The following is a 16,186-nucleotide window of genomic DNA, read 5'->3' as shown; positions in this document are numbered from 1 at the left end:
AAAGGTCATGAATTTGATTCTTATTACCAGATACTTCTCCAGAAGGGTGATACTGTCTATGCCTCACTGCCTCATGGAGGTCTTCCACACAACTGACCCTCTTTATTCTCTCTACTGCTGCATCAAAATGGTGGCACAGCCTTGTGAGGAAACATGGGGGGCAGTGGGGTGCTTTGTAAGAGAAGAGCAACTACAGAATGCACAGCTTTTGAGGTGTGTGCTAGATAATTCTTATGCTAAGAGTCCCAGCAGAGAGGCAGGCAGGCTGTCTTAGCTTCTCCCCTCTGGGTTTCTACTTTTCCTCTGGCAGTGGGGAAAACATTTCTGTCAGGCCTACAATGAAGACACACCTCAGCACACAGGAGCATAGTCTTCTTCTCTAAGCCTGACTCTACAAACCTCTTGGTCACATGTTACGATCCTGGGTGACATCTTGGAATGACTTTGATACTGAGCCATCTATTCCTACTGAGAGTGAGTGTAGGACTGTGTCTTGAAGGGTTTTAGAAAAGGGAGGCCCAAAGGTTGAATGGCCCATTTCAAAGTTCAAGTCACAAACCAGCAGAGGGACATAGTTCCCATAAGGCAAAGAGGTATTACCCTTTGTGGGCGCATTTGGCAACAGGAATCAAGTGCCATGACATTTGACCTGCTCTCTTCATATAAGACAGAAGAAAATCTGAGCAAGGAGAGGGACGGGTACAGAAAAATCCTGGAGGAAAGAGGACACAGGACACTGGGGAGTGGCAGAGACTTAACCAACTAAGATCAAGAGGAAGATGATGACAGGCACTCTAGACAGAATTGTACCAAATGACCACTTGTAATGGATCTTAGCAGGCACTGTATCCAGTAGGTGTTCAAAAAATTCTTCAAGTTAGAAGACATAGTGTATAATATAGGGGAGCAGGAATTAACAAGGAGGACTTTTTGGCACTTATGAGTCTCCATGATGCTTAGTCTAAAAGGTGGAAGAAAGGTAAGGTGACCTTTGGGACACAGAACATAGTGAATCCACAAGCTGACAGCAGCTGGCCTTCTGCCTGTCCTTTGGGGCTCCTGGGCTCAATATCAAGGGGCAGATCCCAGCCCAGACTTTACCTTGTAGAGGGTCTCTTTTCCAACAGGCTGCCCTCGGGGAGAGGTAGGGATGAGATCCAAGACTGGGGCTGCCACGCTTTGTCTTTCTGTTCCCTGGTCAGAGACCTCCTCCTCTTCTGGGCATCTGCTCAGTGGCTTCTCAAAGCCTCCTTCCAGGAGCTGAGGCAGGGGATCCTCCTCAATGGAGATGATCCTTCGGAGTGCCTGGCGACGTGGAACACCAGACCCTGGCTCCCCAGTTCCCAGGTCCTCTTCTGCCTGGAGATATGCACTCAGACCCACTGAGCTTCTCCTCCTGGGGGCGCTGAATACGTCTTCCTCCTCCTCTGACTGGCTATCAGGATGGGGGTGGGGAGGAAGATGGGGGGAGGAAGTGAAGAAATATCAATATGGAAGTGGAGGGACACTTGCCTGCAGGCAGCACTGGAGAAAGCTCCGGGGAAGAAGAGGAGACAACATATCCATCATTCAGCTCATGGTTTTGACAGCCTAATAAGGGCTGCCTGCTGCTGTGGCTGCCACTGTCACCGCCACTGCCACCACCACGGCCAGTGATGGAGATGCTGACAAGGATCATTAGCAGGTATCAACTAAAAATAAAGGCCCTGTTCTCATGCGATGCTGGACTTAGAGGAGGACCAAAGCAACAAACAACACAAATATATTCTTGTGAACCGGATTAGTCAATAAAGGAGAAAGTAGTGAAGAAAGGATTGTGCAGGGTTAGAGATGTTACAGGACTCTGGGCAGACACGCAAGTAGTTGAGCTCTGTTCCCACCACATGCCCTCATTTACTGAATATCCTTATGGAAGGACATCAGTTCCTCACATCTCACTTTCCTCTCTACAAAACATGGCCTGTCTGCCTAGTCTACTCATATATGAGACAATTCATAAGAAACATAGCAAACAAACACACAAGGCATTCTCACACTCGACACACCCGCACAGTGCACACTCACACAACACCTATCCACATAGCATTCCTCAGCAGTGTTGGGGTACAGTTGCTGTGGGGGACCTCCTCCCACCCGTGACAGATGTCTCTCAACTCAGAGACAGATCATTATGGCTTGGGTCAGAAGGCACATCCACCACCATCCCCTTCCTTCCTCTCCCTCTCCGTGCTCCTGAAATAGAGGGAAGAGCAGGTGCTTCAGAGACTTTAGTACATACTTGTTTCCGCATTTGGATGCTTTGACCAAAGAGGCCAGTCGGAGGTGGAAGGAACTCAGCAGTTGGGACATAGGGAGACGCACAGGCTGAATTTTCCAAGGGTTTGGAGAGCATCGTTTGGCACAGATCTCCAGAATGCTGGGGTTCCTTCTCTATCTTAGTCAACAGGTCAAGCTGGGAGCATTCCAAACGAGACAGGCATGACCTTATGAACACACACACACACACACACACACACACACACACAGGCACACACGCACGCGCACACACACACACTCACATGAACGAATACTAGCATACACATTGAAAGAAATGCAGATGAGCCAGCAAGATGACAAGGTTCAAGGGAAAAGGAATCGAATCAAGGCACACAGAATGGTGCACACAAGAGAAGCACACAAGAGAAGCCCCAGGCTTCTAGTATTTGTTATTCCTAAGACCAATGATAGGAAGAAGGTGATGTAATAATAGGATTCACCAGAGTGGACCTGTCACTATCTAAACCAGCTGTGACTCTGAAGGACAAATTAAGGCAGTGTTTATTTTCAACAGTGATGAATTAGTTTGGATAGAGAGAAGAAGATTTATAGCAATTCAAGCACCTTTCCCTCTACTTAGGAAACAGGTTAGATAAAAGTCAACTGGCTTCTTCCCATCCCCCCTCCTATGTATGCTACCAAGCCCATTACCTGACTCTCTTTCAGAACACAGTATCCTTGTCCATCCCTAGATGCTTTTATATGTAACATGAACATGTACACACACATACATACATACACATACATACATACACAAATATACATACATACATAAACATACACAAACATACACATATACATAAACATGGACACATACATAAACATACACAAACATACACACACACACATATTACATATTTTCTCAAAGTTTTTTCCAACTAGAAAAGGAAACAACCACTTAAGTGTGCCCTAAAACGAAATGCTTCTTGGAAAAAGCGTTTTATTTGGGAACATCTCAGGCACTGCTGACACTTCGTAATGGCTTCAGCTTAGCATGTCTAAGCTCATTTTTTTTGTTTTGCCACCAAACACTTCCTGCCAGCAGCAGAGAGAGTAGCTGCTTTTGCCAAGATCGATATTGGAATTCAGAGCGCACACGTTGATGCTTAGTGGATTCTTTTCTATTTCCGCTGTTTGGCTGTGAGCTCATGAAGGAGAGATGGGCCTATTTTGCAAACCTCTGCTCCAGTGACTGGCACTGTCCCTCACAAACACTGGCCACTCGATACTTATCTATTAAATGAGCACTTGCTGGTGGACAGGCATAGAGGGAATGTCACAAAACCTGAAAGACTGTCAGGGGCAGAGCAGGTGATGCATAAACAACTGTTGAATCAGTCAACCTAGAAATACATTCCGTTCTGAGAAACCAACAGGCTAACAAATCCTAGTGTAGAAATTTGGCTTCCAGATTGTACCTCATTATTGAGCTAGTGAGCTTTAATTCCTGATGATCTGACCCAGGGGCTTCCCTGATCAGCCCATTTACAGGCTAGAGTCATTTTTCCTTTGCGTATATTTTCAGTTCATGTTTGGACATCTCAGTGAGTGAGTTTACACATCCTCTCCCTCAGTCTCCATGCCTGAGGGTTTAGCTGACTTGACCTCTCTGTGTCCATCCACGTGGACAAAGGGGTGTGTGTGACTTGTCTGTCTGAAGGAGCAGCAAGCCAACAACTTTCCAAACTCAAACTCAATTCCCGAGCCCTCCAGCAGCAACAAAACATGTTGTCTTCCACTTAGTTAAATATGAATCACTGGAATGATCTGTCAATCACAGGCCCTAATGGTGTCTCTAAAGGGGTTTCAGCTAATAGTGATTCTATATGACATTTTAATTCAGCTCACAGTCAGGATAGCTATATTCCAGAAAAACCAAGAGGATCCAAGGAACGGAGCACTGCCTCCACCACTCCCTCTCAGACCATCTGTTCCTCCTATTCCTCCTCTTCCTCCCCCTCCTTCCGAGTCAGTCTACAGTACCCTTAAGCCCCTCTCTGCAGGTCCACAGTAGAGCAGGGTAGCCTCAGAGACAGTGTCTGTCCTACAGGTTTGCTCTGCATAGTCTCCCTCGAGCTTGGATGTCACAGCAGAGAGGGCCATGCCCTCCAAGAATTAAGGCAAGTGAGTAAGACTGACCTCAGGCCCCTAGTAGGGCCACACCTCAAAAAAGCAGTAAATGTGAATACAGAGTCAGCCCCCAAAGTGGTGAGATGAAGGAAAGGAGTAAGGAGGGGTGGAGGGTGATGACTTACCTCCTGAGAATTCCCCTGCCATCCACGTATTTGCCGATCACAGAGCCAGATCTTTGCTTCCTGCTTGCCTTGGAAGCAGCTGTGTTTGCCTTGGCCGCCTTATCTTTCTGCAGAAACACAAAATGCCCTGAGATCCACTCCCGTGCATCCATCTCGACTTCTGCTTGAGCAGAAGTGAGGGAAAGCTCTAGATAGGACTCTAAATGAGAGAAGCAGGCCAGGTTTTCCTCTTTGATCACCCACTCTCCAGTTTTTCCACCCCTGGCCCACTCCAGTTAGGACTCCATCTCCTTCCCAGAAATCCGCTCAAAGGAGGGAATACAAAGTGGAGAGCCTAGGGTTTCTTGTGCCTTTTTTCACAGGAACTTGCAAGAGATCAGAAGAGAAGTCAAAGATACGTATTACCTGAGAAAATATGCTGGTATTTTAGGTCGTACTCTTCCTTGTGGCTCCAATCTCCCTTTCCCATCAAAGCCCATGAGGTGTTGAGCTAGGGACTCCCCCCAACCAGAGGAGCAGTTATTCCAGAGTTCTGTCCACCACTCCCTCATTAGCCCCGAACCTCTGCAGCCCCCTGTGGAAGCAGGCTGGGTATGGATGAACTGCTCAAATAGCTGTAACTCAGAACTGGAGGGGAGAAGGGCTCAGAACCCCGTTTGCTAAGACTCTGGGACAGAGCTCTTCCAGGAGACACTAGGAATCAGATCACAGGAAGAGTGTTGCTTGAATCAGCCACTCCATGCTTCCAGAGGACCTATAATGAGGTGGGAGGGGGGACTGTTGGACCCCAGCACCCCTGAGGGCATGGCTTTAATGATTCTAGGCAGATATTTAATTATTATTCTATATCAATAGGGCCCTACCCCCCTTCTTTGATTCCCTTCTGGTGTTCTTCCCTCCACCACACTTCTTTCAAAGCAAAATGAGTTTGGCAGGTGAAGGCCAATGAGGTGAAGGGATTACGATGGCATTTGGTTGAAATTTAAAAAGAAAATCAGTATTTCTTCTAAAACAATTGGAATCATTATCATTGTCGGACAAACTTGTGCAGGTTTAAGTCTTGTTCTGATAGGACACACAGACGGGCAGCTGAGATGACTGCCAAAGACACGGTGGTGTAACAAGGACCCTTGAGATGTGGCATAAGTTGGGCGGAGCCTAATTCAGGGCACACCAACTCTCTGAGGCTGACCTTATTTACATTACTGCCCAGGCAAAGGCTGCAGCACACACCACCTTCTCTCCTAGATTTTTTTGTTTGTTTGTTTTGGTACACACACACACACACACACACACACACACACACACACACTTTTTTCTTTTCTCAAAAATCCTTACAACTTGGGAGAAAGAGGACAGGCACTCCCCTTCCTCTTGGGAGAGTTGGGATCATGGTTAAGGTGACCAGTGCCTTCTCCAGGAACATGCACGTTCCCAGCATGCTAATCTTATAATTAGGAAGTCCTGCCTAGTCAGTCACCCTGCCCCTTCAGAGAATCCAGTGTCTTCCTTCTAAAAGAGGAAATGAAGAAGGCCATGCAGAGTTCTCGAGTATCTTCCATGTGCCTCGCTGTGAAGACCTGTGACTGACAGTGTTTGGGAAACTATGCAACACTATGCTCAGGTACAAGAGAGGGGCTATGTATAGAGCAGAGATAAAGCTGTACATAAAACCAACTGTGTAAATAGCCATGTGTGCACTGTAAATTTGCTTGCTGACAGCATACAGTTTGAGAATCTCATCAAGAGATAAAATTCTAAATGAAAGAGCAAACTGAGCCTTTGACTTCAGGCAAGAATGGCATTTCAACTGCACCATTTCCCAGTGGAACTATCACCCCTACATCTAAGAAAGCCGTGGCTCTCCCAAGCATTTGGGTCTGATTGTGCCAAGAGGAAGGCATCTCCCTTCACGAAAAAATGTTCTGTGTGTGGCTACCTTTTTATTGCTTGCATTATATCTTACACGTTCACCCTGCCCACATTAAAAGGACCGGACACATCGTAAGTATCAGGACATCTTGATCAGTCCTGGCATGGATCAGATGGCCCCTGAGCCTTGTCTCCCTCTGCCCCAAGTCCCAAGAGAGCACTGGCCAATTACCTGGAAAGTTATGTCCCGTTCGTCCCGGAGATGTTTGTTCCTTTCCCTGCAAAGAGCAAGGGAAAGTTATTCAAACATGGACTCTGTTATGGACAGATCAAGGGCTAACACATTAGCCAGCCAGCCCAGCACAGGAGAAAGCATGGTATGGAAGGCCCAGGGATGTGGCTATGGACAGAAGAGAGTTCATGTGTAAATCAGCTTAGAGGCAGGGGAATAAGACTGAGTAGCCTTGTGACAAACACTGTCCCTTGAGGAACACTCAGCCTCCATTGCTTGGTTTAGGATGGCATGTATTCCTGTGACTTGCTAGTTGGGCTCCTTCTCTGCCCACTTCATCCATTCATGAATGAGGACGCTTGTTCACAGGTCTCCTGCAATAGGAGTTGCTTGCCAAACTTTGTTCAGCGTCTAGGATGCAGGAGTGAGCAACTACAAAGTTCTGGACTTGGGAAGCTTGTGTAAGGTTGGGGTGAGCACTGCTGAGAAACTAAAGCGGGGACATGGCGAAAGGAGAACTAGAGTGCCAGGCATTTCAACCTTAATGGTCTGGGAAGCTCTGGCTGATGAGGCAGTGTCTCACAAACCTGACGGGGGGAAGAGGAGCTGGGCAGGTGTCTGGGGGAAGAGGGCTGAGCAGGACAAAGGTTTGGTTGTGATAAATGTGTGAGTTGGAAAGACAGAAGGGAGGGGCACAAAGCAGGCAATAAGTATCTCACATTGCATTGCGAGCAGTGGGTGGGTCAAGACTTGACTATTCACAGCCTCCTGGATCATAGGAAGAGCTTTGATTTCACCCCAAATGAGACATGAAACCATGGGTTGTTGGTGGGGTGGGGTGGGGTGGGATGTGTGGCCAACAATGTCATGGTCTGATTCCAGCACTGAGAGGATCCCCTTGGAAGTCACTCTACACATAGGCTGTCAGGGACAAAGGTGCAGCCCGGAGAATGGACTGATATGTCTGAAGAAGTAGAAGTCATTGGTGACATGGAAAGGACAGTTTGGGTGGAACTGTTGGGGAGAAACAGTTCCTAGAACATGGGGAATGGAAAACCAACAGATCAAAAGAAGAGGGGTCAGTGTGAGAACTCCAGTTGGGAGCAGGGCTGATGTGTGTGGGGGTGGGGGGGGTAGCCTTTGCTAGGAGCACTGAGAGCTCACACCACATCCACAGAGTTAGAGACATGGGTGCTGGCAACATGGAGCAATCTCTGAGGACTTGTTCTGGTTCTTTCTGGAGCAGGAGCCCAGGTGGCAAGGTGGGTTCAGGGAGGTTTAATGAAAGTTCAGAGTGGGTAAGTGACCAGACTCAGGATGCAGGGTGTTTGTGAAATGTAAATGGCTGGAAGGTTCTTCTCTCAACACAAAAGGGTCAGCACCCCCCCACCCCCACCCCGTCATCTCAGCTCTGTGTGATTTTTGCATCAGTTTGCGCTGGTGGCCTGGAACCTGTCCCCATTGCTGAAGAGAGAGGGCAGGCTCAGCAGTGGTCAGAAACTAATTATCATCATGCAGTGATCATCTGCTGGGTGTGACTGTGTCTTACTGTGTTCAGTGACACAGCCAGGCCGTTGGGACATGTCTGGGGAAGAGATACAAAAGGAAAACCCTGACAATGACAGAGGAGTGAGGTCCTCACACCTGAAAGACCCTCATGCTGGCTAAGTAGCAAGCCGGCAGCCCAAGGGAGGATTCAGAAGGGCTTTGAGTATATGGTGTTGTGTTGTGTTCTGTTTATACTTTCTGCGCAGGACATGAGCAGGGGTTAGGGAAATCCCCAAGTTTCACACTCTAGCCACAGTCCCCATCTTACTACTGACATCCTACATTCCATGCCCCTCCCCACTTCATCCCTACCCCAACCTCCCACATTCTCTCTTTCTCCTGGATTCTTGGTGATTTCACTGATGGGGAAATCAGCCATGTCTCCTCCCTCGTCTCTGCTGAATTGTAGTAACCATGTGACAGACAGCACAGAACGGTCCCAGGCGTGAGAGTGTGTGACCTTCACAAATGCTGGTCTGTCAGAATTTTAAAGGTCATGAACATTGTGTAGGGTGTCATGTCCACTCTTTCCTATCCTTTCTCTTGGGGTCTATTCTTCTATTATTTTTCTAAGTATGAAGAAAAACAAGTTAATAAACAAAACCAACACACACACACACAAACACACACACACACACACACACACACACACACACACACACACACACACACACACAGTGCCCTTATACATCTTGTTCTCTTCCTAAAGCCTCCTGAGAACAAAGACTTTGTCTCCAGTTGTGTAGAACATGGCCACTTAGGAACTCTTCCATCTCCTGACTAGGGAAGGCCTCATTCAAAGCCACTTGTACTTTAAAAAAAAAAAAAGAGGACCCCAAGCCTTCTGTCATCACTGACCCCCAATGAGGCCATTGGCAGGTGGCAGGCTGTCACCACTGTCCCCCATGAGGCCATCAGCAGGTGTCAGGTATAGCCTATGGAAACCCTTCCCTCTTCTGTATTTTCTTTACTTGAGATGAATACACAGTAGTCCAAACCGTACACTGGTGACTGGGGGAAACTCGAACCCTCCTGGAAGGATTCCTAGTGGACCCACCTTAGGAAATCCAGCTGTTTCAGGAGGCCAGACTTCTCCCGCTGCAGGCTTTCAGTCACTCGGTACACTTCCCTGAGGAGACAGACACAGCCAGGTGAGTGGTGGCCACGGAGAAAGGAGGGGAAGGGAAGGGAGGGGGGGAAGGGAAGGGAAGGGAAGGGGAGGGAAGGGGAGAGGAGGGGAGGGGAGGGGAGAGGAGGGGAGGGGAAGGGAGAGGAGGGGAGGGAAAGGAAGACTATGCTACTGTTATACAAGAAAACAGCAGCATTCAGAGAAGGAAAGGAAAGAAGGAAAGAGAAGGGAGGAAGGAGAAAATGAAGGAAGGGAGGGAGGGAAGGAGGAAGGAAAAAGCAATGAAACAGAAGCAGGCATCACTGGAAAGTTAAGTTCATAACTGGGCCTTATCTTTGCCTGTGTTCTGAACCTTGGCATGGAAACTAAGTGGCTCTCCAGTCTCACCGCCAAGGTCCCAGAATTCCTATGTGCACAGTAGTGTGGTTCTGTGGTAGAGAGTACTCAACGGCCTAATAAACTTGTCACTTTGCTCACTGGGCTGGGAGGACAGTCACTCCTCTGCCACCCCTTAATGTCATTACTGAGCATCTAACAATGGCATCAGCCTGGGGACCCTCCCACCAAGCGCCTGATAGCGTCATTCCTTAAGCATCATCTGTGCCCTTCCTTTCTTCTTGTTCTTCACAGAATAATTACAAAGTCACTCGACGACCATAACAGACTGAATCAAATTCTAAGTTCACCTCAGACAATCCTAATTAAGCAACACAACTCTGCCGGCTCCTGCGGAGAAGTGAATTCCTCACACTTTATTACCAATTATATTTAATTTCAACTTAAGGGAAAACAGTGTATCTCCCATTATACAAACTGGGTCCCTGAGCCCCTGTCTAAGACTCCGCTCTGATTAGCACAACATACACAACCCTGCCTGCTCCTGATGGGTCCTGGCTGATGAAGAGTCCTGAAGAGTCCAGCTGGGTGGCTCTCCTGCCCAGCTCCTACCCCTCCCTAGGGACAACAGAAAAGCTGGCCCCTGCTGAGAAAAGCCAATTCACTGCAATGCTGAGGTCTGTGACTTCCTTATTTGACTGAGAAAGCAGTTCATGAGTCTCATGTTATTCAGATCTTCTCTGCCTCTGTCAACAGCACCAGGATGGACACACACACACACAAATGCACATGCACACACATGTGGCCTACTTATGCAAAAAAACATATTCAACTCTCTGTCAAGTGAACACATATATATATGATGAGCCATACAGACATATATAACCACACGTGTAGATATATTTAGCTATAGTTTTTGTGTCTTAACCAAAGGGTATCTTTAAACAGTGGCTTTTGGATATGATTGTCTAACCTTTTAAGTCCCTCTGAACTAGAGATCACCTCTCCCTGGATGATGTCAGACTGGGAGGGAAGGAGCCAGCTGATTTTTGTTATAGCTCTTGGTAGAAAGTTTGTCGTTCCCTCCAGGGAGCCACTATTGGCTTTGTTTTAAGAAAAGAGATGAACATTCTACAAAATATGTTGTTAATGGAAACAGGAAATAAACCTGTGTGCTTGGCTGGCTGCCACCCTCTAAAGGAAAGTGTATGTGTGTGTGTGTGTGTGTGTGTGTGTGTGTGTGTGTGTGTGTGTATCTGTACATATGTGTGCTTATTGTATGTTTGAGTGTACCTGTATCTGTGTGTTTGGTTTGCGTGCTTGTGTGTACATGTGTATATGTATATTTACTTGTGTGTGTGTGTGTGTGCATGTATGTGAATGCATGTTGTGTGTGTGCTTGTATATGGGGATGTATTTGTGCATGCATAACAGACTCCGGAATGATCCACAGGAGATAGGGGTCACAGGAGGAGACAGACCTCTCATAAGGAGTTATTCTTTTGTATCTTGTCTTAAACTCTATCTTCAAAATAAAAGTTAATTAAAAATCAGCTCTGAGGCTCAGCCTCTCGGCTGGCCTTCATTTCTGTGTTATCTCACTGCCTAGGAGGGATTTTTTTTTTAAATCTCATCCCCAAATCTAGCTTTTCTACCTTCTATGTCTTCAGAGAATGGGAAAATTAATTTTGCCCGTTTGGAATTCTTGCTGATAAATGATTGAGTCTGTTTACTTCCTCTCCCCACTCCCCCCCTCCCCCCCCACCCCCACCCCCATCTCCTGTCCCAGCAGCTCTGAAGCAATATCACACCATGAGGTATGCAGGAACACTGATAGGAAGGTTTGGGCCCTGGCCTGGCCTGATCTTGCTATGTGACTTCTCTGAGCTCCTGACTTTCCTTTGTGAAAAAGGCAAAAGCTTTATGGTGCTGTCAGTGGTATTGGTCTGAGACTCCATTCTCCAGAAAATGAATCACGACCCTTGCTGTCCCCTCCCCCGGCTTCCCTGGGTGAGAGGGTTCTCTTGGACCCATCATCATAACATACTCCAAGCTCCTAAACATGTGCGCCCCATCTCTCATTTCCTCCTCATTCCCTTGCCTCCGACTTTTCAGAGACTGCATCTCTGGCTTCATTAATGAAGATAAGACTTGGGAAGGTTTCTGATTCCCTGAGCTGAGCAGCGAGATGCTTGGTGGAAGTGTTTGCTCCCCTTCGCAGTCTTGCCGTGTTGCAAGCTTGGTTGGATTTGAAGTACCTGAATCCCTAACTCTGCCATAAAGCTAGACGCCTATGCCTTGGTGCTCTGCTCTCAGGGAGGAGGAATAGACTTGGCTTGTTTAGGATGGAACGCATGGGCCGGAGGACTAGACATCCAAAGCCTTGGTGGGTGGGCTGGGCTTCCTTCTAAGTCTTCAGAGTTTTTACAATGGGAGATATTTTACTAGGGTGACACTCCCAGGCCCAACACACAGTACTCCTCTCATCCAGGCTGTCCATTTCAAATGGCTCTGACTCCACGGGGAGAGGAATGGGGAAGAGGGGGAGAGAAGGCATTTGGATATATCCTACATACTAGTATTTTCCAGCATGAAGATAAAATTAGGGCTTTCATTCTACACAAAGGCACTTAGGGTGTGCAAAGCCTTTACTGCTGGTCAAGCCTACCATCCCATGCCCTGAAGTCTGACTGTTGGTACACTTGGTGTCTTTTGAGCATACAATGACCCCTGGAGGAATGGATATGGTCATGGGTGAAGAAGTGAAGAGTGAAGGAAGTGGGTACTGGTCCCGCCCACAAATGGGTGGTGATTGGCAGGCTCTTTCCTCTTGGGGTATTACTAGGGTATGTGCAGCATTTACCTTCTGGGAGTTTCCTTGTCTTGCCCACCAATCAGATGGACACTGCAGCAACCACACAAGGACACGGTGTGATCACATGAGATGATCAAGTGAGGTGTGTTGAGGACTCAAGGTACCTAGCTAGCATTGAATACTTTGCAATGCCTAATTGTCAGGTAAGGACATCAATGAGTACATGGATAGATGGACAGCCAGATAAATGAGTCCCTTTGCCTCATCTCAGAGCCCTTTGCTCTGTCCCCGAAGCTGAAGGGCTGCTCTGTCATTGCCCTCTCCAGCTGCAGGCGAAGACCCATTCGCTTTGCTCTTAGACCTCACACAATGGCTGGCCACTAAGAGCAGTGAGCAGGAGATGTAGGATTACCCCCTGAGGGCTCAGAGGGTTTCTCTCTGAGAAACACTGTAAGAAAAAATGGCTAGGAATCGAGTCATGATTCCGGAGCCCTGTCACACACCAGTCATTTCACGAGCTTACCTCAGAAGCCCTTCCACTCTGATTTACCTGAGGCCCCTGGCCTCTAGCCTTCCACAGGTACTGAGGGCCCTCTACCCTTTCAATCTTTGTTCAGTCTGCTTCCTTCTGTGTGGGTAGAATAGCAGATCTGTCTAACAGGGGACCAGGGCTGTGATAACTAATCTTGGTTACTCAGAAAGAGGGAACTTTAGTTGAAGAATTGCCTCCAAAAGATTGGCCTGTGGGCATGTCTGTGAGTCATTTTCCTGATTCTCAACAGATGTATAAGGGCCCAGTCCACTGTGGGCAGGATCACCCCCTAGGCAGATGAGCCTGGGTTTTTTAAGAAACACAGTTGAGCATGAGCTATAAAAGGCAGAAAACAACAGTCGTCTGTGGTCTCTGGATTAGTTCCTGCCATCAGGGTTTCTTCATTGACTTCCTGCTTTGGCTTCTCCTGATGATAGATTGAAACCTATAAGCCAATAAATCTTTTCCGCTCACAGGTTGGTCTTGGTTAGTGTTTTAGTACAGCAACAGAAAGCAACTGGGTCAAGGGCTATTTCTTGTGAACATCCTGCTATGCCTAGCACAGCGCTGCTTTGCTTAGTAATCGCAGATCCTCGAAGAGGGTCAAGTGTAGGAGCAGCAGGAGTGTGTGTGTGTGTGTGTGGGGGGGGTGGTCATGCCTATCACCCTAGAGGTCAAGGCCAAGGTGGGATACATAGTGAGGCTTGAAGAAGGGAAGGAAAGAAGAGAAAGAGGGGAAGGGCAATCTCTGGAAGTAAGGAGCCCAACTCTCCACCTCATACACAGGCCAGGGAACATCTCTGGGAGGGGAAATCCCAGTTCCCAACACAAAGCACTGCACCCTGACTGGGGCTGGACTCACATCTCCTTCTCCTGCTGCAGCTCGCAGGCCTCTCTCTGGAGGCTCTCCAGCTGCTGCTGGGCCTCCTGGAGTTGGTGGGAGGTGCGCTCCAACTCCCGGGCCAGCTCCTGGTTAGTGAGTCTCAGCTTGCTGTTCTCAGCCTTGGTTTCGTGCTTGTCGTTGTGTAGAGCTGCACACTGGCCTTCCAGCTACAAAGAGGGGACAGAGAGGAAGGATAGACAGGGACAGGGCCATCGCTGGCTCGGCCCCATTCTGCCTTCAAACTCAAGTTAGCGCTGCTTTGCTCTGTCACTCCCATGTAGACATTTCTGCAGGCAGGACAGACTTTCATAACACAGTCTGTCCTTCCTGTCTCCACCTGGGACTTCTAGACAGGCCTTGGATGACCTTGTACTATAGGATTGTTAGTAGTGAAAATTCCACGTATCTTCCCTCCCAAAGGCACCATGGGCTAGAGACCTCATCTAAGTCCCTTTTGTCCTCCAAGCCAATGTCATTGCCTGGATTCCTGATGGGGTCAGAGAGCAGGCAAGTGGCTGTTCATCATAACGCCACCTTCCCTGTGGAGAACACAGATAGGGAATATATTCATTCCCATTTTTTTCTCTCAGCCACAGGAGCCCAGTTCCATTCATCTAAGAGACAGCTTTGCTTGACTGCCTCTGACCTTGGAGATTCTTAACCTTAGATATTTCCAAGCCAGGTCAAACAGACCCTATGCCTTTTCTTGCATCCCTAAAGTGACTTTGAAAATATGGACTTTGAGAACTTCAGCTCTTCTGGGCTGGTGAGTAGGCTTTATGGAGCTTCCAACCCTTACCAGACAAAGCACCACACCAAGGCAAATAGATCCTAATAAATTTAGTTTCATGAATGTGGCCAGTGAGGAGAGGAAGGCAGCAACAAGGAATGCCGTGAGCCTCTCACGAGGCTCCTGTGTTATCAGGCAAGCGTGTGGTAATTAAATGGAGTGGCAATCACTCATTTGAGGGATAAATTTAATTGCTATGAATTTAATGCGTGTGCGAGAGGAAGCTTAGTGAGGCAAGGCCCTTGTGGACAGAGGACGGAAAGACGGCAGGTTGATTCCCAGGGTTTGCAACCTCTAGACAGTTAGACCCAAAGCTTAGCGATCAGCAGGGGCAGCATCTCCAGCCTTAGCCAGGGGGTCTTCAAGCTTATGCTCACATGTAGCTACAAACAGCTTCTCTGTTCCAAGATGAGCCAAGTGTCTGGGTCTGTCAGGGACTGGATTCCTTCCAGGGAATAGGCAAACTGAGATTGGAGGCCAGTGCTCTCATGGCCTCTCTCCTCCGTGAGCTCTTGCTTTGCTGAAGAGACCGCCGAGCAAGGCACTTGGCCTGGCAACTTGGTACCACAAGCCAGGTGTCCTCGGCTCCAGGCATAGTTGCTGCTCTGCAGAGTAAACCATGCAGTCTGTTTCTCTGCTCTGGCATTGAGGGGCAAGTGACCAGTGTTTGCATCTAACCTGTGTCCCAGAGATGGTCATGCACCCTGTCCATGCCTGTGGGCAGTTCTTTGAAGAGCCTTTTCCAGCTGTGGGGTGTCTTCAGCTATGCCAAAGAGGACAAATATGTCTGCACACCCCCTGAAACATCAGTGACTTCACAAGTATCTCTGTACTTCCTCTTTTCTTCTGCAGGATGCCTAAGCCAACTTCAAGGCTTAGCAGACATTATTACCTTTGGGTGTAATTATGTGAAGCTGCCCTCAGATCCCTAGGGGTTGGGTGATTCATAGGGACTATCAGGACTTCCCTAAAGCCACCCAACTGTGGCTCTAAATGGGGCCATCTATGATTTTTGTTGTAAATTGAAATCTTAAAATATTTAAAGGTATTTTTAGCATTTTGAGACAGGGTCTCATTATTATAAAGCTCAGGCTGCACACTGCACTATATCCACAGGGCTGTCCCGGAACTCAAAATCCTCCTGCCTCAGCCTTCCCAGTGATGCTATTACATGCATGTGTTGATACATCCACCTTGTGGGGACTTTAAATGAAGACACATGCACACACACAGGTCTTCTCAGGGCAAGTTAAAAATCCATGGACGAATGGTGGAGGGCGTGAGGCAGAGGCAAGCTGAGTTGGAAGAGCTGAGGGCCCACGATGTCTCCACAGTAGCCTACCTTCCTCTGCTTCTGATTGAGTCGCTCCAGCTCCTGCTCCTTGGCGCTCAGCTTCTTTTCCAACTCCCGGCTGCGAGCCTGGAATCTCTCTGTGTCCTGCCAAGTTGGAGAAGAAGACAGTGGGTTCTACACTCGG

The 16,186-nt window shown here is 48.0% G+C and overlaps 1 protein-coding gene across 13 annotated transcripts in view; it reads right to left on the bottom strand.

The window, feature by feature from the left end:
• The window catches only part of Cracr2a (calcium release activated channel regulator 2A), a 113,173-nt gene that overhangs the window by 28,350 nt on the left and 68,637 nt on the right, over positions 1-16,186 (bottom strand). For 9 of the 13 annotated variants that reach the window (XR_003956226.1, XR_377479.4, XR_377478.4 and 6 more), the window contains 6 exons: positions 16,051-16,146; positions 13,898-14,085; positions 9,281-9,352; positions 6,676-6,721; positions 4,572-4,678; positions 1,102-1,435 (listed from right to left, as the gene is read on the bottom strand). Coding sequence is in view for 8 of the 13 variants with exons in the window: in NM_001368877.1 (NP_001355806.1) it covers positions 1,102-1,435; positions 4,572-4,678; positions 6,676-6,721; positions 9,281-9,352; positions 13,898-14,085; positions 16,051-16,146 (843 nt within the window). In the remaining 5 variants the exon portion in view is untranslated. Of the gene's footprint in view, positions 1-1,101; positions 1,436-4,571; positions 5,326-6,675; positions 6,722-9,280; positions 9,353-13,897; positions 14,086-14,881; positions 16,147-16,186 lie in introns of those variants that run through there. The other 4 variants (XR_001785146.2, XR_001785147.2, XM_006506351.4 and 1 more) reach the window with 4 other exon arrangements.

Source organism: Mus musculus, chromosome 6 (assembly GCF_000001635.26).
Source record: "Mus musculus strain C57BL/6J chromosome 6, GRCm38.p6 C57BL/6J".
NCBI lineage: Eukaryota > Metazoa > Chordata > Mammalia > Rodentia > Muridae > Mus > Mus musculus.
The sequence above is the reverse complement of the archived record's forward strand: the minus strand, read 5'-3'. Positions and strand labels throughout refer to the sequence as shown.